A 24,217-nucleotide genomic window follows, 5' to 3' on the forward strand; every position below is an offset into this window, starting at 1 on the left:
CTTTGAGAAATCTGATGTGCCACACACACTGACTGTAAATGATGTGGGTACATACAGTTGCAACAATGACTGCAGACCAATTACGAGAAAGACAGCAACTGAAGGGTAGCGACTGACAAAACAAGGATTTAAACGTGAAGACAGACGTGTAAAGGAAAGGTTGAGAAAAACAGAGAGAAACAAAATGAGGTAGAGGAGAAAAAGAAGAGGTGGAAAGTGGACCTTGGAGCTGAACAAAAGTCCAGTCAAAGTAAATTACGCAGCTCAGAATTCACTGTTTCCAGGGTGTGTCACCAGCGTCCGCTCTTAGACATGGCACTTGGCAGATGCCCATGACTACATCAGGGACATCAGACAGCTCCAACAGAGTGTGTGTGTGTAGTGCAAAGAGTCACTGGACGTGTACATGACATGCGTTAAATGATATCTACACTTTCCTTTCATTTAAACAAAGACATGAACATCAGTTTTGTGTATATATATATATTTTTTTTAACAATACCCCCCCAAGCTATAAACCTTTAAAGCAAACGTTTAACATTCTCATTTCTATGTTCAATATAAAGCAATAACCCTTAGCTTAGCTTAGCATATAGACTGGAAACAGGGGGAAACAGCAAGCCTGGCTCTGTTTGAAGGCAAGAAAATCCACCAACCAGCACCTCCAAAGCTCACCAATTAATATGTCATATCTTGTTGGTTTAATCTGTACAAACACCAAAGTGTAAAAACAAAAATTTGAGGGTTACGTGCTGGACTATTTTTTTTGGCTCTGAGCAGTTACCACAAGGCAACCAGCAAAGGAACTTACTGTGTCTGGCCAAGAAATAGTGTGGCATATACCTGTAAAACCAGAACGTGTCATTTTTACATTTCAGTTTTTGTACAAATTAAACAAACAACATATAATGTGTTAATTAGTGAGCTTGAGAGATTCTGGTTGGTGGATTTTGTTACCTTCAGACAGAAACCGTTTCCTGTTCCTAGTCTTTATGCCAAGTTAACCAGCTGCTGTCTGCATCCTAATATTTACTGTACAGATATGAGAGTGGTGACCCTCAACCAGTAAGCAAAATATCCCAAAATGTCCATCTGTTCCTTAAAATTCAACATATGACACTGTCCCTCACCCTGATGGTGGCCTTGTTGCAGCACACACGGCTGATGGCCAGCCAGGTGGGCAGGTCCAGCAGGCTCTGGAGAACCTCCTCATCCAGCTCCAGGTTGGTCAGCTGGCCCTCCCCCTTCAGCGTGCTCAGGTTGATCTTATCTGGCGACAGGTTCTTAGCAAACCTACAAGACACAGATGAGAAGCTCAGCTTTGAGCATAGGAATATTTTTAGAAACAAGTTCTTGGCAAAGTGACCAGCAGGCCGAACAAACCCCAACTGTTGGCTTGGCTTATAGATGGGAACAGCCTTTCCAATGCAACACAAACATCACTTCTTCATATCCATGTTTTTTAAAAATACTTTGAATATAAGAGTCTTTCTAAAGAGCCATTTTCAAAAGAGCTAAAACCATTCATTTCAGAATTTATTTTATTTAAGAACAAAACCCACTCCTTCTTAACAGCACACTTAAAAATAAGCCTGTAACTAAGGGTTATACATTGCTTCTGAATTTATACTATTAACAAGAATAGAAATAAATACTCTATAACAAGCAGGGAAAAACACTCTTAAGCCCATGCACAGTTTACACAAAAGAACAATATTGGACAAAAAGCCCACAAGGTATCGTCAGTGTCAAATAATGACCAAGTTTAACCTTCTGATCTTTGATAAGTTTGCAAACTCATGCTTAATGTACAAAAATAGGCACAAATTTGCTCTTCCCCCGCTGACAGTTTGTTTCACTATGCTGAGATAACATCAGGCAAACACTCGCATCTACCAGAAGCAACTGTGTAGCACAGTTCCACTGAATTCGGTCAGTTTTCTCCGTTAGAGTTGAAAATGTTTACAACACAATACACAGCACTATTAGACAATATAACTTTGTCAATATAACTACAGACAATGCTCTACTCTCTCAAGTTTTAAATCATAATTGAAATCATGGCTGAAACATAACCAATGTGACTCCATAATTCTTTTGTGGATTTGCCTGCCCAGGGACTGCTGATGAAATGAGACTTTCAAGCTTAGCCAATGACTGTCCTCTGTCCATGTTAAATAAACTAAATAAATTAATCTGCAACGAGAGTTTACTAAATGTTTTTCTCTTCATTTAAACTTTATCATTAACTGTCCTTGCTTGCTTTGTTTCCATAGTTACTGCCTAATCTGATAATGACAGTGGGGAGAGAGGATCAAGGTGCAGAGTATTATGAAAAGAAAACTCCAAAGCTGACACTCTTTATATGTTGGCGCTCGGGATAATTGTAGTTTTGTGACAACACATGTATGCTCACAGCAAGGGAAAAGTGCACTCAAACACTCATCTTTAATTAAAATGTATAAGCCAATATTGATTTATATACTGTATATATAACCTCAGTGGTTTGGGGAAATGCTGTGCATGTATAAGGTTTGTATGTTGTAGTGATTCTGTGTGTTTAGATTATTTGCTCTTTAGCTTAACTAAATAGACTTGAATACACACACACTTTAAGCCCAAGACCTAAGTGTTTCTGAGCCACTTCCCCCAATTGATTATTGGTTAATAGTTAGCAGAGTGGCCAGCTACTAAATGGTTTATTGACCTGTGCATCTCTGCAGAACCGTCTAATGAAATCTCTTTAAAAAAAAGGCGATTGTATCGATTTAACATTCTCTAGCTGTCAAGAGCCACACAGAGTCTTCATCCTGTGAAACGTAGGTAAGATACTGTATGTAAATTGTTTCTGTAAACTCCAAGAAATCAGCCATAGTCATGCAACGATGCAGTGAAACAGCACCTATTTAATAGGTAAAGCTCTAAAGTAGCACTAGATCCAGACTCTTTTCAAACACACACACACATACAGTCATGTACAGCTAGGGTTAATCTTGTTGCCTGGCTAATCTCTCACACAAGTATATGTATCTGTAAATAGGGCCAGATCACAGATCAGAGTTTCACAACCAGCACACATTACCGACAGAGTTAACTGATTATCACGGCTGTGACATCAACACAACAGACTGCAGCTTAAGCATCTTACTGCCCTACTAACAGTAACGTAGGTTATGAGTATAACTTAGCTTTTAAAATCACAATGGTGCCATCTGGCTATTATTTAAAGTTCTTCAATATCTGTTGCAATGCAATTCCTGATATTCTGCACTGATGCAGTGACGAAGCTTATTTTTTGATGGATGAAGTCTCATGCATTTTGGTTCCTTACTCAAAGGCTGATATACAATATTTTTTCAATGATACACTTTTTATTTCTTTGGGACATTTTTGCATTTTATATGACAGAGTGAGTACAGCGGTGACAAGAAATAAGACGAGAGAGATTTGGGCAATGATATGTGACAAAAAGGTGCCTGGCTGGATTCATAACATAACTGCATGTTCAGCCTTCTTTAACCCCTAAGCCACCATGACACCTCAAGGTTAATTACGGTTCACTGGGTCACATGGTGTTGGAGTTGGTAGCAATTTGTAAGTTGTGAACGGAGAGAGACGGGATGATGGGGGAAGCCAACATTTTTTGCTGTTCACACTGCATATCACATTTTGATATGTCTGTAAAACAGTTTGCTGGTGTATGGATGCTGTATCACCTGTCTACCTGCAATATACCAGCAAAAGCAGCCATTGGATGTTGGATTCTTGGACATTCTTAGGAAAACAAAAGGTTTTTGCTCTGAAGGGTAAGTACTCACTAATCTAAAGGATACCTGGAGATGTAACAAGGTGCACAGAGGTTCAGTATCTGCAGTGAGAAAGAAACTTTGTCCACTGAACAATGCGTTGTGATTCAGCTGCCCACGTTTTAAATGATTCAGTCTGCCAAATTCCTGCCTCTTTTTACTCAACACCTTCTCCTGGCAGTGTTAGAGTCTTCTCTAATTCAACATCCCTGTAAATTATTCAGAGCTAGCAGCAGACATAAACAGAGACTCAGCGCAGCCAAACAGGACAAAAAAAGAAAACACACATTCCCTCACAAACAAAACACGAATATTATATGTACGTGAGCTCACAGGGAGTGTACACACTCTCAGAGACAGAAACACGGTCCGTCTCTAAGAGATGGGTGTTGTTGCTGGAGTGTCTCAGCCGTGTGACCAGTGAAATATTCATCCCTGCTGCTGATCAAGTATCAACCAACTAGCCAGCTAGCTCCACTCACTCTCTCGCTCCTTATCTGGCTTCCCTGGTCTCCCCTGGCCCACCTCGTGCTTGCTCTCCCCCTTCTTCAGAAATAAACCAGTACTGCAATCAAATATGTTGTTGATTATCTGTCTAACATTAAGGCTACTAACGCTAAATAAGCTAAATGACACAGAGGGATCCTACTCATTGCTGGTTAACAACAGCTAGAGGTCGAGGGTATTAAGTTCACAGCCCGTCATCTTTCCCTTTCATCTCGTCAGCCATTATTCCCGTCAGCAGGGCTGAGCTCACCGGACCAAATCCTTGCCCATAAAGAGATTAGAACTAGTGACTGGCTGAAGAGGTCTTTGTCAAACACAAAATAAAATCAATCAACAGTATAAATCCATGGCCACGTTCCTCTCTGTAAAAGTTAGTTTTAACCTGTTGCTCACGTCATCTTTGTCAAGGGGTTTTTAATACTTCTATGTGATTTTGTATTACACTTTGTGTGCAACTAGGCCAAAATCAACTTAAAAGATGTCAGCAACAGTATGCTGATCTCACAAATTTTTTCCTTAACCATAATACACTGAGAGCAGACTTTAGTCCGCCACTCTCTGGGGTAGTCCCAGGTTCCAGTCGAAAAAGTACAAAAAACAACAACTACCTCCGTCTTTTCCTTAACACTTTTTGGAAAACGTTTTGAGGTCAAGGAAATAAGTGAAGCAATATTCATAAGGACTTAGGAAAAGACCTGCCCGGTGTTGAGAGAATCTGAATGGACTCACACTAGGTGACGTAACTATGCGATGCAGCAATGGCGGATGTTGGGTCTGCCTTGGTGAAACTGCAATTTTGAATGAAGTAGTAACAGCAAAGACAGGAACTAATACAAGGCGATGAAGAGGGAGAGACAGCACCTGGACGAGAGAGAGAGAGAGATGTGACCCACGACCAGTTCATCGGGTTATAACACAGCGCAGAAGGACACAGATGATTCACAGAGGAGACAAGCACATATAACACAGGTATGTCTGTCTGTCACTGCTGTTCATACACTTCACTGATAAACCACAGACCTGAAGAGTAACATTAGGCTTAAATGTTGCCGCCGCAAGCAATTGTAGGACGGCATTAACACTTTTCGATTCGTAAAGGATGGTTTAGTGTACCCTATGCTAAAGGTGATAAGAAAGGAAGCACTTTTCCTTAGGATCTAGATAATTCAACCAGCTCTTATCACGGCTGCCATTTAAATACGTCTGGGTCATTTCACTGACTAAAGAATTATTTGACCACAACCCTCAGCCTTTTCCTGCTCTGATGGCATGCTCGTGGTGCAGCCTAATGACATCAGTGCCAGAAAGTGAGGAGCCTGAGGGAAAATGGCCAGAGTGACTCAAACTGATTTGTTTTAGCAACCAAGGCTGTGGCAAAATAAGGAAAGGAAAGGAAATAAAAAGAAAGACAGACACAGAGAAAGAAGGAGAGGAGGCATCCTCAGTGCACTCCTTTGGGATTTATGAGTGCGGTTTTCCAGAAGTCAAAAAAAAATATGGGATTTGGGATGTTCCCACATTCTTTCCTGCCAGTGCTCATTCGACCGAGCAGCAGCAGGCTTGGCTCAACGACAGAAGTGGAGAATGTGACATTTAAATTGGCCACTGAATCCTTCACTAGCCCATTCAGTGTCAACCATAGAGTGTGATGAGTCTGCTGCAGACAACTTTTCTCAGTATAGTTGGTATTCCTGAATCGATAAAGGCACTTTAAAGACCAGTTGAGAAAACTAACAGAATCGGCTGACAAGCTCATAAGATGCCCGTGGTAAACGTTGCACACTAAGATTTTAAATGACTTTGAAGTTGCTTAACATGGTGGTGATCAACCGACTCCATTTTAAATCAAGCCTGTCTTATATTCTAAACAAAGGCTTAGTGATAAATATATTTTATTGGCTTGGCAGAGATCATATGTTCTTTACTCCTTTATTGCACTCCATCACTGCAGTGTTTGGAGGCAGGCTGCCTACGGTGTGAGTGCGTAGGTTAAAATCACATGGAAAACAACCAAACCTAAAAATAACAAGAACTCACAAGCGTGAACTTTTTCTTAATTACCAGTTGGTGTTATCTACCATCATCAGCCACATATACAAATGAATTAATATAATCTCGATTACGTTCTGTTGAAAAAAAGCAAACCTCAAAGCTTCAATCAAGCTTTGAGCTTTTTTTGTGTTTCATAAAAGTGCATAACACTTTATTGGCAAATCTTTTAGTTCTTTTATTGTTAAGATGGCTGAGCAGCTGTAATAAACAAACGATCTGATCAAAGGTTACCAAACGCCAGGAATGTTGGTTTGGATTTCAGAAGTAAAATGTTATTTTCTGCATTTATACATACAATCAGTCTAACAAGCAAATAAAATTTGTTATCATGCTTTTCATAATAATGAATAATAAACAAATCATTTAAATTGCTGAATTATTATTTGAATTAAACATACTTAAAATGACATGACATCTAGTCTCACTATTAGAGACCTGACACTTTATGATAAACAATGTTGTATTTGAGTCTCACAAAAGAAAAAAAAAAAATATATATAAAACTTACTTTACTACCTCGTTACAGTAAATGTTTTTTCATCCAAAATACCTGCACACAAGGTAGTATTTATTTTTTTGCCATTTTCTTTTTTAGTGGTGCCAGCAGTCTTCCATTCAGCCTACATATAGCCCCAACAACCTACAGCAATAAGGTAGGACAACTTCTATGTCGCCTGAAAGGCAAAACCCTGCGTAAAAACAGTCTGCAAATCATTCTCTGCTGCTCCCTAAAGCTTATTGCTGTAAACGCAAGGTAATAACTGAAGGTGACCTTGATTAGCTTACCACAGTTTTAATCAACTAATCTCTTCACTCCTCTATATTGTAGCAGCTGGAAATAAATAAACTGAAACATTTCCCCTTAGTGCAAATTATACCTGTACAAAATGCTAACACTTCATTGTTTCTGTTGGACTTGGCTAGCCAGTTAACATACTATGGAGTCCCTGAAGTGCAAGATAATATTATCTGGACACAATTTATTATCTTGTGTGCACAAGACAAAAGCATCTATCAAGACTAAGTACTGTGTAAGTTGAAAGAAAGTTGTTGTCTTACTTAATATATTGCTGGCAATGGTAAGAGCATACATCATGCAAGAGAAAGCACAAAACATTTCACTGAAGAGGTATTTTCCTTTTCCTTTCCTGCTCTATGATTCTCCAATGTTTCAATTAAGGCTCTTTGCAAAGTGTTTGTTGTGGAAATATATGTTGGGAATTGGGACAAAGACAAAAAACACATCTTGCAGTTCTAACAGAACAGTTATTAAAACGACTGAGTCTCTCAAAGTTATCAACAGGGATTACTTACTAGCCTACATACCAGCACAACTGGTACACACACACACACACACACACACACACGGAAAATAACTCAACAACACGCAGGCAACCTGTCAAAGTGAAAGGAGCTAATGTCGGAAACAAAGACCCCAGAGTCCTGGAATATTCATGACACCGTGACAACGGTGAAAAGGTTGGTGTGAAGGAGAAAACAATTCAAAACCCCGGGTACACGGCAGCAGAGGACGCCATGACCCAGAGGTACCCTGGTCAAATGTTGCTCTCTCTCTCTCTCTCTCTCTCTCACTCACACACACACACACACACACACACACACACACTTCACAGCTACACACTGATGAGACACCCACAGCTAGGCACTCAGTCATGACTCATGCCATAATAGCCTTCCCACCAGCAGCGAGCAACCACACATAGAATAGTGGAGTTCATCACTGTGGCGCATCATCCACAGCTTCTGCAGGATGGAAAGAGTCGGGCCTGAAGAGGCTTATGATGACAAACACAACAGTAGAAATGGACTCATCGCTCACACCACAATGAGCACAAAACTGCCACTGATGAAAAAGCTGTATGTGCACACAATGGATAGCGTGTTCGTAATACTGGGTTACAATCCCTCTTGCTCAACCTCAGTTGACTCAAGAGGTAAAAATGGTTCCCTAAACTGTCTCCTCGTGGGATCAGTTGTTGGTCCTCAGACTATCAATAACCAATGCATCATCTTATTTACATCAAATAAAAATGCTAAAGTCACCACAGTGTTGTGTGACTTGGTCCGAGCCACTGTTTGTTTCCCCATTTACAGAGCCAGGGCTGTGAACAAACACTGAAGGATAATGACTGAATATGACAAAAAGACATGTATTGGATTGGAATAGCATACCCCACCTATAAACCCTAAAAAAGGAGAGGTAAGCAAGGCTACGCCCGAGCAATCATGTCAATTCCTCTAATGTCACAACATAACACCCAAATGGACCTTGCATACCAGCCTGACAATAAGCCTAATCTCCCAGATTGTGAACTCTTTCCATTAGAAAGTAGTGATTCTCGTTTTTAGGGGCCCATTCTGTCTACATTTGTCTATAGACAGTTTTGCCTTTTATAAACCAAGCAAATCTCCCTCTACCACTCAAAATGTCTACATTCCCCTGAGACTGAGGATGTGATGATGTTTACTGTTCTGTTGTGGTCTTGTGACATTAATAAGCAGCCATTTACTCTGTTATCATGATGGTATTGAATGCATATACAGGGGTCATTTCAGAGCAAAAACATTTTGAGGATCCAAATGTGTAAAAATGATCAACAGTGTGGGAGATTTTTTGAGGACTTGCGCTAGATCATTGTAGATGACCTTCAAGATGGGTTTGTTTTCACATAAAAAGACAAGAAAAGACACTCCATCGTTGCATTTACAACTGGAAAAAATTAACCAATAAATTGATCAGAAATGACAATTTTGAAAATTGATTCACTGATTTAAGTCATAATTCAAGCAGGAACACCAAACATTCACTATATCCAGTGTGAAGATTTGCTGATTTTGTCTGCTTTATGTCTTTGTAAATTGAATATAATGAATTATTAACCGTTTTTCAGACAAAATATTTATTTAAAGTCAAGATAAGTAAACAGACAGTGGGTGTAACAAACAAGAGTAGAGAAAGGGCAGAGGAAAACAAGAAAGGTAATGTGGAATGAAGAAGGAAAGAAGGAAGGAAAAAGAAAAGTAGTTAAAGGAAGACTCCAATCTCCATCTGGGAATGCATTTTCTCTGTCACAACACCAGTTTGAGTCTCATTCTTCAACTGAAAGACCTATCATTACACTCCTGTGTCAGAATATCTCCCAGCTCCAGGTTTAAGCTCTGCAGCTTAGTCTGACCTTTAACCTCTCTCTTTTCAGGGAACAAAGTAGAGAGACTCCATCCACCCGTACTTGTGTGCATCTGTGAGTAGAATAGGATCCCTCTGTCTGGCTGGGGGCCAGGGTCCTGTCGATAATCTAAACATGTCTGTGATGTAAACAAACACACATCTTGTCATCTAGTCGCCCCCAGGGCCTACCTGAGTTCGACCTTCTGTGAAACACATCATCAATACGCTCTCACATAAGTAAAAACACACAACAAACACATGCCAACAACTCAGCTGTGTCATTTACTACTAACAAACTCATCCTTGCACATGAAAAGTCACACGCAATGCTTCTTCTAACTGTTCACGTTGTACAAAAAGGGCCCTCTCAACTATTTTTTGTCATGCATGCCTCAGTGCACTTGTCTTGGCCAGAGGAGGAACAGCCAGTGCAGACTTCTGAGTCAATGAACTGTAAAGATGTGGTGCTGCCTCACTCACACAGGCTTGTCCTCTTCACAGGCAGCATTGTAGAGCCGTATGTCCTCTGCAACCGTTAAGTAAGAAGCTGAGCTGACATGTTGATACCCAACACATAAAATGTAGCTGTGTAAACACACCTGCAATGTGTAGGAATAACCTGCAGTACAAACTATTCCTGGCTTATGCTGATGAAGCAGAATGAGAAAGACAGCAGACAAAATCTAACCTGTGCATGATAATCATAGTCTACTATATTTGCAGCGGTGCAGTGGAGTTTATTTGGTGATGCTGATTTGACATTCTGACACCAGCACTTTTACCGTGACATCACCACGACAAGAGCGGGATTGGCTGACCGTCAGACAGGTCAGTGTCCGCTCAGCGCCCCGACCAATCAGTGCCAGGACAAAGAAGATCAGATGACAAGACAAGCCCAAAGACAGATGACATCACAAGTCTTCTAGTCATTTCCTGCCAATGTTGATGCTAATGCTGCTGGGGGCATGCACAATCACCCACAGAAACACTCATGCATTGCCTCTACACACACATAGCACAAGGAGACAACTTAAGTGCTAGGACAATAAAGTGCATGCCACTCATAGGTTGTGTGCTGCAGACAATGAAAATCTTGCCTGTGGCATTGCGTAAGGGTATGAAGGACAAAGCATACATAAACACCATTAATACTTTACTAAGTCACTTACTGGTTCATACCAGTGAGTGACTAATTAATCACAACTCAGTCAAGACTTTTCTCACCAAGCACAATCAACTTTGCATTTGTTTGTTTTTTTAAGAACACAAACCGTCCACCTGCATGCTAATGAGCTTTCTAAAGACAAGTCATCTGTGACCTGCAACAATTATTGTGACAGCTCTCATTTCCTAATACCCCATGTATGCGCTGTCCACCTTTGAGTTTAGTATACAGACAACCTGCTGTTTGAAACAACAGCTGAAGGTGAAAGTGTGCTCTGTTGTCACTAGCAGTTTAGTAGGTGGGAGGATAACAGCGCTGCATGCTTCAAGCCCCCCCCCAACAAACAAGGAAGTAGTCCAATGAAAGCCCCTTGAGGGACAGTGGAAAATAATAAATAATACATGTAAAACAGTTCAAACTGAAGGCTGCCCATAACAGCATGAAATTAAAATAAATAAATGGGACCATAGACAGCAAGTGGTAGATACATTTAACAGATAATGAACCACTATTACATTAATTTATCGCTTGGTACATAAATGGTGCCACAAAATGATCTTGGGTTGTGTGCTGAGGGTCCATTTGGACTGTGTGTGAAGGGGAGGGACGGTAGTGAAAAGCCCATATAGGCAGGGTTTACCCGCTTGTGAAATATTCGTGACAAATTAAAATCTAGTTATCTCGCGGTTATATGATGTATGTGTGTGTGTGTGTGTGTGTGTGTGTGTGTGTCTTTATTAGCTATGTGACTGGAAGATTGTTTGCCTTTAGGGGGACGCTGTCATTGTTGTTTTAGGCAATCAGACTCAACCACTCTACCTGTTCAACCTTGCTACAACTATTAAGGTGCATAAAAAAATTGCACATCCACAGTGACGTCATGTCACACACGCACATCAATTATCAGTGTAACTGTTAATCTCGGGTGGGTTTTTTTTATCTTTACTATCAAGTTGACTATCTTAGTCAGTGTGAAGGGCACGAACGAGAGAGAAAAGGCGCACTCCCGTCTCTTGTCTTCACTGAAACAAACAAAAATAATCTGCTAGGAAGTGTTGAGGGATTCTCAGCTAGCCCTTCGCTAGCTAACCCAATGTTAGCAAGTTAGCTGACTAGCCACGTCTCGGGTCAGTAAGGGTTACGTCAACTGAAAACGCAACTGACAGTCTGACAGACAACAGGCATGTGAGCTAACTCAATAAATCGCGAGCGGAAACGTTCATACCAACGTCCAGCAAAGATTACACTTGGTTTTGTACCGGTAAACTTAACATTTGAGGTGATAGCTAAATTAACGTTAACGTTAGCTAACGTGTGTCTGACAGCTGAATCCCTCCGTCGTCCTTTTTTCTCCACTCACTGTCTGCTAACGTTAACCGCCTTTCGGGACTGACCTGGAGAGATGCTTCAGGATCTGCTTCTTGATGAGCCCAGCCATGGCCCCACAAATCCGATAACCGTCTGAGCTGTCTGGCTAGCTGGCTAGCGACACCGCTAGCGTTTCCCACCGGAGGTATAAACACACAGCTCAAATTCTCATCCCCGTGTCAGTCTTCATTTTAACGGTGCTCCTGCGTCATTCTCTGAGAGACGGGGGAGTTGGAAAGACGGCATTTCAGACATCCGAGTGACAGCCAGGCTCGGAGACAAAGCATATCACCTCCAGCAAGCTCCAAAAACGGTCCAGATCTCTGCAATATCACACTGAACACCTGGACAGCGCGTCGGAGGAGCGGCGTCTGTTGTCACGGCGTCCGGGCGTGGCGTCATGACGCATTCAGGGTCTGCTAGGAAACCCCACCGACTTAGAGATATGGATTGTGGACTAGGTACTAGGCTAAATGTATTTATAGCCTATGTATAGATACTGGAACCATTTAAATACTGGTAGCCTATACACGGGAAACATTTTAGTTTCAAGTAAGGTGTCAGAAAATATTGCATTTTCTCCTATTAATTCAGTTGTTTAATATAAGTTTAAGTTAGCAATATTCTCTGTTTCAATACCCTGGTTACTCTGTCCCAATATTGTAGTTTTTAAGAATTGTATCCACTCCACATCAACTCTACCAGTACTCATTAATAATATTAATATTTAATTTATTTTATTTGTCTCATATTAGTGTGGTATTGTTATTATTTGGGTAGGCTACTAGCTTGACCAAACAAACTCTTATCATTTTTTTTATGGTAAACCTGATGGAGTTATATTTTGCAAATAAGGTTGTTTAAAATGCCTTCACGCTTGGCTGGTCTGGGTCCTTTGTTGAGATAATCGTTTGACACAGATACTGCATTGTGGGTGGCTTCAGGGGGGTTAATGTCAGTGTTAGCTTTCACCAGAAAACGCTCTTTTAGTGACATCTAGTGTTTAAACCGAGGATGTTAACAGTATGCAGAATAATTGAGAATTTTTGCATGCACGGATGGTTTCTTTTTGTGGGTAGTAGGCACAGTGTCAGGTTTTGGCATAATAACAAGAATAAGCGTGATAATTAGAAAAATAACTTGATTTTCTTACAAAAGTTAGAGGAAAAGTGCACATGAGAATAAAAGTCCCACAGAAATATAATGGAATATTATAACAGTACAGATAATAAGGCCTTAATAAATTAAATAAATATCATACACACAAAAAAAGAAAAGGACAGTGAAACGAACATTGTGTTCATTGACTTGCAAAAAAGTACTGACTTAAAAACAAATGCACTGAAACGACTTGGACTTTGGACGTTTTATTTATTTTCCTGTGGACATAGAAGCTGTGACTTTAGTTGCTGTGCCTGACGTGTCTCTCTGTGTGGAGATGTAACCAGGAGATTCAACAGCAGCCTGCGGAGCCGAGACTGCAGCTGCCACGTATGAAAGGAGGAGCAAACTAAAGGGAGGAAACAGCCCCTCCCTGCACTGCTCTGCTTCAGTGTGAGCAAGCTGCTTGCAGAACGTTTGCATCAGTGTTTCAATCGTAACAACATCTAAGGACGTGTGTCATAGCTATAACAGATGTATAACAGACGTTTTAGGTCAATAACACATACATTGATAGACGATGATGCCCTTTCGGTGCAGAGTTTTGTCCCAAGCTGGTGCATCTTATGTCCTTCACAGCAGGGACATTTTCTCTCTTCAAGTCACTTTAAAAGTCAAATTAACATAAAGTTCATTTGATAGTAACCTTATTATACACAAACAAACTCACTGAAATTGCCTTAACCACCTTTTAAGAACATTTTACTGCTTTTGCAGAGATGCTTCTGCAGAAACTTCACTCGTGTTAGGGTGTAGCCTTTAATAAAAAAGTTTCTGATGTAAAAAATAAATAAAAATAGAACACGACCACCAAAGTGTAGGAGCAGAAGAAATGATTAATTATTTCCTGGTGTTTTATGTCATTAAACCGGACCCCTACAGAGCCTGGAGCTGAACATGGGACAGCCCCCATCCGCATACCTCAACGCGAAAAGCTCCGTAGAAAGACACGACGCGCTCACTGATACGCTGCTGGTCCAGTCAGTGGGCCTGGACTGGAAACATTCTCCATCCACGACTGCAAAAAAGCCAGCAGCACTCGCTCTCTCACATCTCTTCACATACACACACATATCTCAGTGAGTTCCCATTGACGATGACTGCGAAACACCGACACAAGAACAGCGAGAAGAGCGCATCCATCCAGGATGATGCGCCAAAGAAAAGCCAAAAGAACGCCAGTAACGGGGTGAGTGGCCCCGCACCTCAGGGGCCACGGTCAGGGAGCTGCCTCGGCCTTGTTGCGACCACAGTGTTTTATATTGCGCTACTAGGCGCTGCAGGGTTTGCTGCTTTTTATTTACAGCAAGTAGTGGAGGAAATGCACCAGGCAAGCGCCAGGCATGAGGAGAGCGCACGGAAAAACGCAGAGCTGAGCAGTAAAATGGAGAGCGTCGCTCAACAGGTAAGTAGAAAACGACACGAATCAACGGGGGGGAAGTGTGCATGACTTGAGCAGGGGTTCTCAAACCTTTTCAGAACTCCCAGTGAAATACAAACTGTATGAGCAAGGCATACTGTTTTCGTTATAGAGATGACTTTGTGTGCAACTAACTTGCATAACCGTCCAAGTAGTTGTTGTACTGTATGTACTTTGGGGGGTTGGGTAGGTTTGGTGAAGTCCCTATAGGCTACTCTTTCATTGAGAAAACGTCCAACAAGTAAAAATAAAAGTTTTAGAATTGTTTAAAATAAATCCTTTCTACATTGTTTCCTATTTTTATGTTTTCTTTTGTTTGAGAACATGAGCTGCACAGGGCAGATGAGGATGTGGTCCCTATAACAGGGAAAAAGACACCCCCATTTGTTTATTAAATTCCCTGTAAGTTAGGGGAAATTTAGATTGGCCCAGCAGCACAGGAGGTTGTAAATAAATGTCCTTGTTCAGTGTTATTGCATGCAAACTGTGGGCTTAGGCCGATATAATTGAAGACCTCTCCGGTTTCATTCATTATTTTCCTCATTCCTGTGTTGATCTTCCAGCATGTAAAGTACAGTATGTAAAGCCAGTCTAAACTATACTGAGGCTGTAGTAAAAAATATTTACCACCACTGACTTCAGTTAGCTAATGACTCAACTCTGCTCATGCAAATTAGGCCTGTATGTGTTTGTTATGCTAATTTAATGGGTGGGACACTTCTAAATAGTACTTCTAATAATAACAATAAGGAAGGATGATTGCAGTGTTAACCCAAGGTGATCACACACCACAGTCATTAAAAAACAACACATTTTTATCAGTTTCTTACATCTTTTCCTCTTAAGTAAGAATTTGAAACGTTATTATTACATGTTTACCTTTTGAACAGATTAATTGAAATTGCAGTTCTGTGCAAACTCAAAAGGTTTTTTTTCAGTAGTACGACTGTACTCTTCTTAAACATGGTAAAGGCTAATAAGTGGACCTTTAATTAAGAGTCTTTTATTACACTATTGCATGCTCATCTAAAGTTTGTAATTTGCCCATAAACTTTCAAACATTACACTTACTGTACAGATGATGCAACAAAATATTTTTAACATGCAAACATATGCTAAGTATCTATTTTAGAATGTTCAGTAAGTGTAATAATTAAAAGCTCAAAGGCAAGGCATAGGATTAGTAGTTTTACTAAACAAGCTTAACTCAAGGTCCACTTACAAGCATTTTTGTGAGCGTTCAACCACATTGCATGGGGTCTTCATCTGCATTCAGCTGACTGAGCCAACTCAATTTACCAGTGAAGACCATGAGGTGCCACTGAAAGCTCAGGAAAAGTAATTCATTTAGTAAGTGGAGCTTGGTGACAAGTATTTTTTTCAAACTGCAAAATTGAGGTTCTGTTTTGTTAAGAACTATGAAAATGAAATATGAATTAAATGATATAAAACAGTGTGGATATTGATTGCTGTCCAGAGAAAACCGCATATCACCAAATTTGGTCATTTTGATTTTTTAACTCCTGAAAACCTTTTGAGATACATGATTTTAACAGGACAGTGACAATTTGCAGTTATTGTACTGGAGTGTACAAGTGTTTGATCTTACTGTGCTAAAATGGATGAAAATGCACACTAATGCTGTATATTTTTCCGGTCTTGTGCAGGTGGAGTCTCTGAGGAGTGTTGTGGACGGGCTGGAGTCATCAATGGGAATCACACGGGTGGAGCTGGAGGGGGCAATCAGCCGGGTGAAGAGGGGCGAGGTAGAGACGAGGAGGGTGGAGGAGGCTCTTCAGAAGCTCCAGAACGACTTACTCAGGGACCTTACAGAGGGCATCAAAGAGGTGAAGGAGGCCCGAGAGAGGGACTTCTCTTCTCTGGAGAAGACTGTAGAGGAGCGTCTGGCTGAGGTGAGTCAGTCCATCGCAGCCAGCGTGACGGAGTTCACCCAAGCTCAGGGCGAGGCGCAGAGCCAGCTGGCTGATCTCAAGGCTCGTCTGGGTGACATGGAAGACCCCGCGCTCATCAAACAGGAGCTTTCTGCCATCGTTGATGCTGTAGTTGAAATCAGAACTGCCAAACAAGATTCTGATGCCTCAGCCGATTCACTCAGGGAGCAGATAGGTGCTGTGAGGGCAGAGCTCCAGACTCGTAACCAGGAAGTAGCCTCACTGTCCCAGGAAGTTGAAACAGTGAGGTCAGTAGTGCAAGAGACTGTCAGGAGCCTGAAGCAGTCACTGTCTGAAGTAGAGGCCGGTGTCCAGATTCTAAAGGACAAGGGCATGACACTGGAAAGCAGTGTGGAGCACACTGCTGATGCTTTTCGTACTGTGGAGAAGCAGGCAGTCGAAGCAGCTGCTCAGGTCAAGAGAACATCAGACGAGCTGGAAGCCAGAGTTAAAGCATCAGAAGAGAGCGGAGATTCACTGTCCGCATCAGTGTCAGACATCGCCACCAAAGTGGAATCACTATTCGCCAAATACGACACCTATGAAAGCACTCTAGCTGCACAGGGGCAGGCTGTGGAGAAAGTCAAAACTGGCTTGGAGGAGGAGATGGAGGCACTGAAAAGCAGTTTGGGGGAGCTCCAGTCCAACATTGCCGCTCTGGGTGGTGCCCATGCCAAGCTAACTTCAAGGGACTCCAACCTGGGTCAGCAGGTGAAGGACTTGGAGGAGAGGCTCGCCGCTCTTGAGGGCAGCAACAGCGTAAAGCCGGAGCAGCTGCAGAGCTTAAGAAGCATGGTAGATGACTTGGAAGCCAAAGCAGCCAAGCTAGAAGGTCACGATCAGGCTATTGCCACTCTTCAGAAAGCTCTGCAGGACACCACACAGACACTGGAGGACTTATCCAAAGCCAATAGCAAGACAGAAAATTAGGGATTTTTAGTTAGCAGTGTGACATCAGGAACCCAAAACACGGACAACAAAGATCCCCAAAGGGATGACCATAACCCACTTTTCCTGTTTTTTTAATGAAGAATAATTTCTCATACTTGATGGTTGATGTTGCACATTTTAGTAGAAAAGTAGCCAATGTGAGGGAAACTGGGTTAGGTCAGGAGAGAGGGGCAGAGTTGGACTGCTGATGTGTGAATTTGAATCCACACTCATTCTGCACTGTAGGTTTTTTCTCCTTTCTGTACCAAAGTAGTTTTTTTGGAAAACCAACCAAATGCAATAATAAGCTCCTTTTGAGCACTCCTTTTGTTTACTCACTACATGTTTTTTACAAGAATAAAAACTTTTGTTGACCCAAAGCGGTGAAGAATTATTTCTTGGTGTCAACTGATTTGTTGCTTTGCTTCAGCTGCCTTTACTGTTACATCACTGGTGAAACTTTGATTGCATGGGTGGGAATGAAAATTTACACTCACTGATAGGCGTGATATAACCAGGGGCTGCTAAAATTATGTCAAAACCCAAATAGGAATTCCATCTTAATGACATAGTTCTTATTTTCTACAAGATTTGAATACAACAAATAACCTCTCACTTAAAGCTCCATTTATTACACAGACCTACTCACACATGAGGAGTCAAGCGATGATTCTCCACCTCTTAAAGACTTAATTCCACACGCTGAGCTCTTTCATCTGCACACCGCAGTGACAGATAACATGTCGTTTGAGTTTTGACTCTCTCACAAGTGTTCTGCAGAAATGTGCTCCCTTGTTGAAAGCCTGGGGTTGCAGTTGTGTGGCCACTTCACCAGAACAACTCAAAGTTATCTATTTAGCTGGAAGGCATTTGTATGCTAATAAACCCTTTAAGGAACGTAGAGGCCCTGGGAGAGGCTTAGAAGTGCGCTTACATAGTTTTGGTTACAAACTGGAATTTCTTGAAACACACTTGGTAAAGGTGACAAGCTTTTCTCCAGGTTAGAACATAGTGTATAGTAGTGTAAGTAGTCTTAAGGGGTCAAAACTCCAACAATGTGTTTATAAAATCTTCAGGCTCTCAGCCACAAGCTGAACCCACTTTCTAATACAAGAATTGCTGGAGCTTTGACCCATACACTTATTAGCTTTCTTGTCAATATTCAGATGAGCAGATTGATTCCACTCTCTTGACTGTATAAAGCTCCACCCAGTAGCCACTTAGCTTAGCATAAATACTGGAAACAGGCTCTGTCCGAAGGCAAGAAAACCTGCAAATAAGCACCTCTAAAGCTCAATTATTGACATGTTATTGTTAGTTTTATCTGTAAACCTATAAAAATCAAAGTGTAAAACAACTATTCAACTTTCTAATGGGAGAAGGGGGGGTTATTTTACTGTTATTTTTTTCAGTCTGCTAGCTGTAGCTTCATATTTACTGTAAAGACACAAGAGTGGTATCTGAAAAGAAATTAAATGTTTAGCACAGTGGAAAAACAATAAAGTAGTCAAATGTCAAACAGGTAACACTGATATAGTTGGACAGTGGCCAACACAGGACACAATTGTTGTCATGAGCAAACTTCAAAAACATGTTGCAGATGTTAGAAATGCTGACAGACTAGCTGCCAGATTGTTCACACTCATTCTTCTTAAATCGGTTCAGGTTACCAGCTTTGTGCTTTAAGACTGATCAGACTGTCAGAGTTTGGTAGACAAAGTTTCATATTTATTTAATTTGTAATAAACCAGTTTGTTCTAAGCAGTAGTAGGACAGTTGGCCAGATGAAATTGCTGAATAGAAAAGCCAAAAGAAGACTACCTCTCCACTCGTCTTCTCATGTCGGCCTGTGCATCTCTCCACTATCAGATATATCAGCTATTTCACGAACCTGTTTAGTTGTAACACCTAAATCTCCCTCTACAGCAGTGAGGTTAGCCAATGTCTGTCTCAGTTCAGTGATCTCCTGCTCTCTCTTGGTAAGATCCTCTGCCAGTCTTCCAATCCGCAGAGTCAGGTCTGACAGCTGAGGCTCAAACGCCCCAAAGTCCCTCTTAATGGCAGCAACCTTCGGTTTAAGGTCGCTGGCGAAGGTCACAGTTCTTATTAGCCGAGCTCTGCCACTCTCTAGTTCGTTCAAGCGCTCAGAGATCCGTTTGTCAGAGGCGGTGAGTTCAGGGATGCGTCTGCGAAGCTGCTCTAAGGCCTGAGAGTTGCGTTCGGATGCAGCGCGGAGATTTGATACTCGGTCAATGCTGCTGGCCAGAACATCCCCGATGCGTTTCACCATGCTGTGCTCCACCTGAGCGGTCTTGTCTTCCAGCTCCCCTACCTGAGTCAGCAGGGACTCCAGCTCAGACCGCAGGCCGTCCATCCTGCGCACGTCTGTCCTCACTGACGCCACCTACAGGGGGAATATAGAAGAAAAGAGCCTGAAAAATCCATTTAAAATCCAACAGGGAATAGTTATTTTTCTCAGAAGGGGTCGTACATCAAAAATAAGAGTTTTAACTTAGCTAAATGAATCCCCCGGGTTTTAATATACTGTATTTATGCTCATTCTGATGTTGGATGGGATTCTCTTAACCTCGGATCACAGGTGGCATAGGACAAAAAGACTCTCCTCTCGTCTCAGCAGAAACAGCAATATAGTTCTGTATTGGACAACAAAAAAATCTGACAGACCTTGTTGGCAAAGTCCTTTGCAATGGCTGACGTGCGTTCTTCGATCTGTCCCACTGCGTCTCTCAGCGCGGTTAGGCTGGTCTGAAGCTGAGCTCTTTTCTCAGTCAACCCAGAGGCCCACTCCTTCAACCGATTCACATCCTGCTCAAAACCCTCCAGCTGTGGCTGCAGAGCCCCCCGCTGGCCCCCGAGACCCTCCAGCATTGGCTGGACGCTCTGACACTGAAAGAGGACACAGAATACATGGATATATATATATATATATATATATATATATATATATATCATATAGTGTATGAGGTACAAGTTATTTAAAGAAACCATACATTACTCAATATCATTTCAGGTTAATTCCATTAATGAGAAACACAGGAGGGGAACTGATGCCTAAGCACAGTAGAGGATTAAATAAGAGGACATAACAAATAAGACCTTTTCAATAAAAAAGTGATTTTATTAAATAAGTTCAGTGATGAAATGTTTGCCTTTAGTTCAACAGGTTAAAATATAATACAAGTTATTAAGGCATGAAGATTTATTAATATTATTGATCTACAAAAGCTGTACCTGTACCAAACTATAAGACTATAAACACAACAAAGGACTTTTATTTGCAAGAAAAAGGACTTTTTAACGATTTATCGATGAGTTGCCAATTACTTTTATTCAACTAATCGTTTCAGCTCCAAAGTTGTTATATCTGGAAAGAATGGCGCAGATATTGTCACATAACTGTATCAGTGCAAATTGGTGGCTTGAGAGTAATGAGGCATGTTTTTATACAATTACTGAAGAAACCTAAATGTGTAACTCAACATTAAACAGATACTAAATTACATTCTTGATTGTACTTGTGTAATACAGTGCATGTATACCAGGGTTCACGTTGAAATCTGTGAACTTTTATGCTTCAAAAATCACAATTTTCTCAAATGTACACATTTTGAAAAACATTAATACTGAGCTTGAACAGCCTTTTACAGCAAATAGTAAGACAGGGCCTCTCCTCTTCCCTCGTCAACTCAAAAACAATGACATCATTCACTGAGGTCATCATAAAGAGGTTGAGTTGTTTCATCATCTTTTTTCCACTCCTCCTCTACCTCGCCGTCTTTCCATTCTTCTACCTCAAAGGTGTCATAGTCCTTTTGGCTGTCAACAGCATTTCCCCTTAGCACCATGGTGAGTTCATGGACCGCCTCTTTAACTACAGACAATTCATTCTTCATCTTGAGGATGCTGTTTTGAGCCTGCAGGGTGTCCAGTTCCTGTCTGATCTCAAGGATTTCATTCAGAGCTTTCAGCATGCTGTCCTCAGTCCCAAACACCTGTAACGTCACCTCTTCCAGCCGTTTCTCCGCCCCGCTCAGATCACCACCCAGCTTCAGGATGGAGCGCACTGCCGCCTCTACCTCGGGCAGGTGCTCTTCACACTCCTGCGCCCGGGGAATGTGCTCCTGGAGCTGTGAGCTGAGCTCAGCCTCCCTCTTGTTTAGGCTGCTAATGTGCTCCTCCAGGTTGTGGATCTGCTTGGTGTTCCAGTCCAGCTGATCCTGCGCTCGCTTGGCGTCGTCTTCCTCTGCGCGCTCCATAGCTCTGGCGTTCCTCTTTGTGCTGTCCTCGAGCTCCTCCAACCTCTCCGCCAGAGACCGGGCCCTCCGCTCGGCCTCGTTCACCTGCTCAGTGGCTCCTGCGTGAGCTTCCCGTGACTCTGCTTTGAGGGCAGCCAGGTCAGAGGTGATGGCAGCCAGGCGCTCCTGCCACGTCTCCGTCACATTGAGGAAGTGGGCGTTGACCATCTGCAGGTCACGGGAGGCGGAGTTCTCGTCGGCCTGCATCACCATGACAGCAGCGTGGAGGGTGGAGATGTCCTGCTGGAGTTGTGTGGCCAAGGAGACAGTGGAGAGCGCCTCCTGTAGGTCATCCTCAGAGGCGGCAAGCTGCAGCCGCAACACAAAACAGGAGGGCTGTTTCTGTGGGAGCTCTATGGTCCTCAGTATTCATATATAATAAATACAGCAGGAAACAAAGCGCATGCATGTGCAAAAGCATTGTTACAAGAAAAATGTGTGCTCGCTCAGTTAAGTAGTTTTTCTTTTCAAAGAACACGAACAAAATTTAGGAACCAGAGTGTTTCATAATATGTAAGGCTGTGATTCCCAACACTTTTGACTCGAAACTCCTTAAAATAAGACAAAGCGTGCTTGTGATCCCCATCATCACAGGTTACATTTGGGGCGTGAGAGGTTTGTTTCCCTCACCAGGTTGTTCGATCTGAATACTTTTTATGGGGCTGAATAAGTAAAACTATTACGAAAGCAAAGTTTTAAAAATACTGATTTGTAAAGCAAAAATCCAGTTCCCTCAGGGTTGGGAACCAGTCACTTACCCACTGTAGCCTACATGTTTTCTTACTAAACCAAATTAAAACTGCCTACCAAAATCACAATTTACTTGTAATTCTACCTTTAAAACTAAAAATGAAATCAAACAAAGGATTTTTGTTTTCACACAAACCTATAGCATCATTTCACCCAAATTACAAAAAGAACAATCCAGAGTTTATGTTTATGTAACAGTTTTGTCAGGGCCATTCCTTCAAGAAAGCAGTTCCAGTAAAAACTTCTTTTTAATGCTGCCAGCACCAGAAATTAAATTATAATATCTCAAAACATGGGAACATAAAACCAAAATTGTCTGAATGACTTGAAACCAATAAGGGGTTAACTGAGAAAGTATATAAGATTTTTTATAAGATTTCTTTTTTATGTGTAATTTGGGTGAATAGACCCTGTAAAGTTTCATCCCTCAAAGCAGCTCAAGACCTGTTCCACTATCAATCAAACGTACCTTTTTAGAAACCTTCAGGACTTCTTCCTCCATGTCGAACAGACTTGAAGTCTTCCCGTGTAAAACTCTGTACTTTTCTTCAATTTCGGAAAACCTCCCATTCTGTTGTAGCACCACCCTGACACACAGAAAGATATACAAACTTTAGTAGAGGTCCATTAGACAGAAACTCTTTAAAATGAATACATGTATCAGGTTTGTTAACTTACCAACTAAGAGCCCCGCAGGCTGCAAGCGACAGTAAGCACAATATACTTCTAATATCCAAACTCGAGGACGTTTTATGTGCTCCTGGGATGTTTCCAGTTTCCATCTTCACTTTCTGCGCTTCATCTTTGCTATTTGTAGCGGACCTTTCAGACCCTTCATCACTTTGCTTTTGAGTCTTCTTCCTCTGCTTTACTTCAGTAGGCATTTTAGCACACTGTTGACAAAATTTTACTGTGAAGGAATTCAACAGGCCTAAAAAAAAGTCTACACCGCTATTCGTTACGTTGCAGAGTAAAATAAAACACTTCTTTCAGAGTTAAGTTCATAATGTAGGACACTAAAGTAAACAAAATAAATAATTATATCTAACACTGGCTTTTACGCAGGCCTATTTTACCGCAATTAACAATCCCTTAGCTTTACCCTGTTCCTTGGAAAATGCCGGCTTCAAGAGCTCCTCGTAAGCTCGTACAAACACTTCCAGCTGAATTGCTTAGTTAAAAACATCAAACTGTGTCTGTACAAATATAACCCACTGGATGGATGTTTTAACTTTCACCTCGAGTGATACAAAGATTTTATACAAAATTTTCAGTCGCGTTTGTCAATTTTGATTCGTCGTTAAACTGAGCTCCAAACTTACCACTCATATTTGCGACAGCGTAAGAGGCACCGTAAACGCCCCAGCCAGCCACGTCAGCGGCTGCCAGCTTTTGTCCTCAAGGTGGCCATGCAGCTTACCACTGTGAACATACAAATGTATTCTGGAGAGATTTGGAACATTTTATTTATCATAAAAGAGTATACTAATTACTGTATTTGATGTTATATTTTGTACTTCATGGTCTGGACAATATTAATAATACTGTGCAGCTCCTCATCATACTTGGAAAATTCCACATCCACAAACCAAAATGAACT

General features: G+C 41.5%; 3 protein-coding genes across 11 annotated transcripts in view; 1 reads left to right on the top strand and 2 right to left on the bottom strand.

Annotated features, from left to right (window-relative positions):
• The window catches only part of uhrf1bp1l (UHRF1 binding protein 1-like), a 37,554-nt gene extending 25,075 nt beyond the window's left edge, over positions 1-12,479 (bottom strand). For 6 of the 7 annotated variants that reach the window (XM_046071968.1, XM_046071967.1, XM_046071964.1 and 3 more), the window contains exons 1-2: positions 12,115-12,479; positions 1,131-1,293 (exon numbers count right to left, since the gene is read on the bottom strand). In XM_046071968.1, the coding sequence (XP_045927924.1) occupies positions 1,131-1,293; positions 12,115-12,158 (207 nt within the window). In that variant the 5' untranslated portion in view covers positions 12,159-12,479. The remainder of the gene's footprint in view (positions 1-1,130; positions 1,294-12,114) is intronic. The other variant, XM_046071969.1, reaches the window with a different exon arrangement.
• A 1,091-nt stretch (positions 12,480-13,570) lies between these two features.
• ckap4 (cytoskeleton associated protein 4) lies at positions 13,571-17,931 on the top strand. The gene is made up of 3 exons (XM_046072392.1): positions 13,571-13,642; positions 14,132-14,654; positions 16,337-17,931. Exons 2-3 carry the CDS (start codon positions 14,346-14,348, stop codon positions 17,549-17,551), a joined length of 1,524 nt encoding a protein of 507 aa, XP_045928348.1. The 5' UTR covers positions 13,571-13,642; positions 14,132-14,345; the 3' UTR covers positions 17,552-17,931.
• A 232-nt stretch (positions 17,932-18,163) lies between these two features.
• LOC123985044 (IKBKB interacting protein) lies at positions 18,164-24,047 on the bottom strand. Of its 3 annotated transcripts, XM_046072396.1 has the most exons (5): positions 23,940-24,047; positions 23,296-23,527; positions 23,087-23,204; positions 20,237-20,458; positions 18,164-19,955 (listed from the first exon to the last, which is right to left on the bottom strand). In XM_046072396.1, the coding sequence occupies exons 1-5, from the start codon at positions 23,944-23,946 to the stop codon at positions 19,389-19,391; spliced, it is 1,146 nt and encodes a 381-aa protein (XP_045928352.1). In that variant the 5' UTR covers positions 23,947-24,047; the 3' UTR covers positions 18,164-19,388. The 3 variants fall into 3 exon arrangements, with proteins under 3 accessions (XP_045928352.1, XP_045928349.1, XP_045928350.1); XM_046072393.1 differs by lacking the exons at positions 18,164-19,955; positions 20,237-20,458 and adding an exon at positions 20,667-22,176; XM_046072394.1 differs by lacking the exons at positions 18,164-19,955; positions 20,237-20,458; positions 23,940-24,047 and adding exons at positions 20,667-22,176; positions 23,720-23,904.
• Between the last annotated feature and the right edge of the window lie 170 nt (positions 24,048-24,217).

The sequence above is a fragment of the Micropterus dolomieu genome, linkage group LG16, assembly GCF_021292245.1.
Source record: "Micropterus dolomieu isolate WLL.071019.BEF.003 ecotype Adirondacks linkage group LG16, ASM2129224v1, whole genome shotgun sequence".
In the NCBI taxonomy this organism is placed as follows: Eukaryota; Metazoa; Chordata; class Actinopteri; order Centrarchiformes; family Centrarchidae; genus Micropterus; species Micropterus dolomieu.

Excerpts from the sequence above, each read along its gene's own strand:
- ckap4 (XM_046072392.1), top strand. The coding sequence starts at position 14,346 with ATGACTGCGAAACACCGACACAAGAACAGCGAGAAGAGCGCATCCATC. Across the intron at positions 14,655-16,336 it reads TGGAGAGCGTCGCTCAACAG|GTGGAGTCTCTGAGGAGTGT; the intron begins GTAAGTAGAAAA and ends GGTCTTGTGCAG.
- LOC123985044 (XM_046072393.1), bottom strand. Across the intron at positions 23,205-23,295 it reads GCCTGCGGGGCTCTTAGTTG|GGTGGTGCTACAACAGAATG; the intron begins GTAAGTTAACAA and ends TCTGTGTGTCAG. Across the intron at positions 22,177-23,086 it reads TCCTGAAGGTTTCTAAAAAG|CTTGCCGCCTCTGAGGATGA; the intron begins GTACGTTTGATT and ends TTGCGGCTGCAG.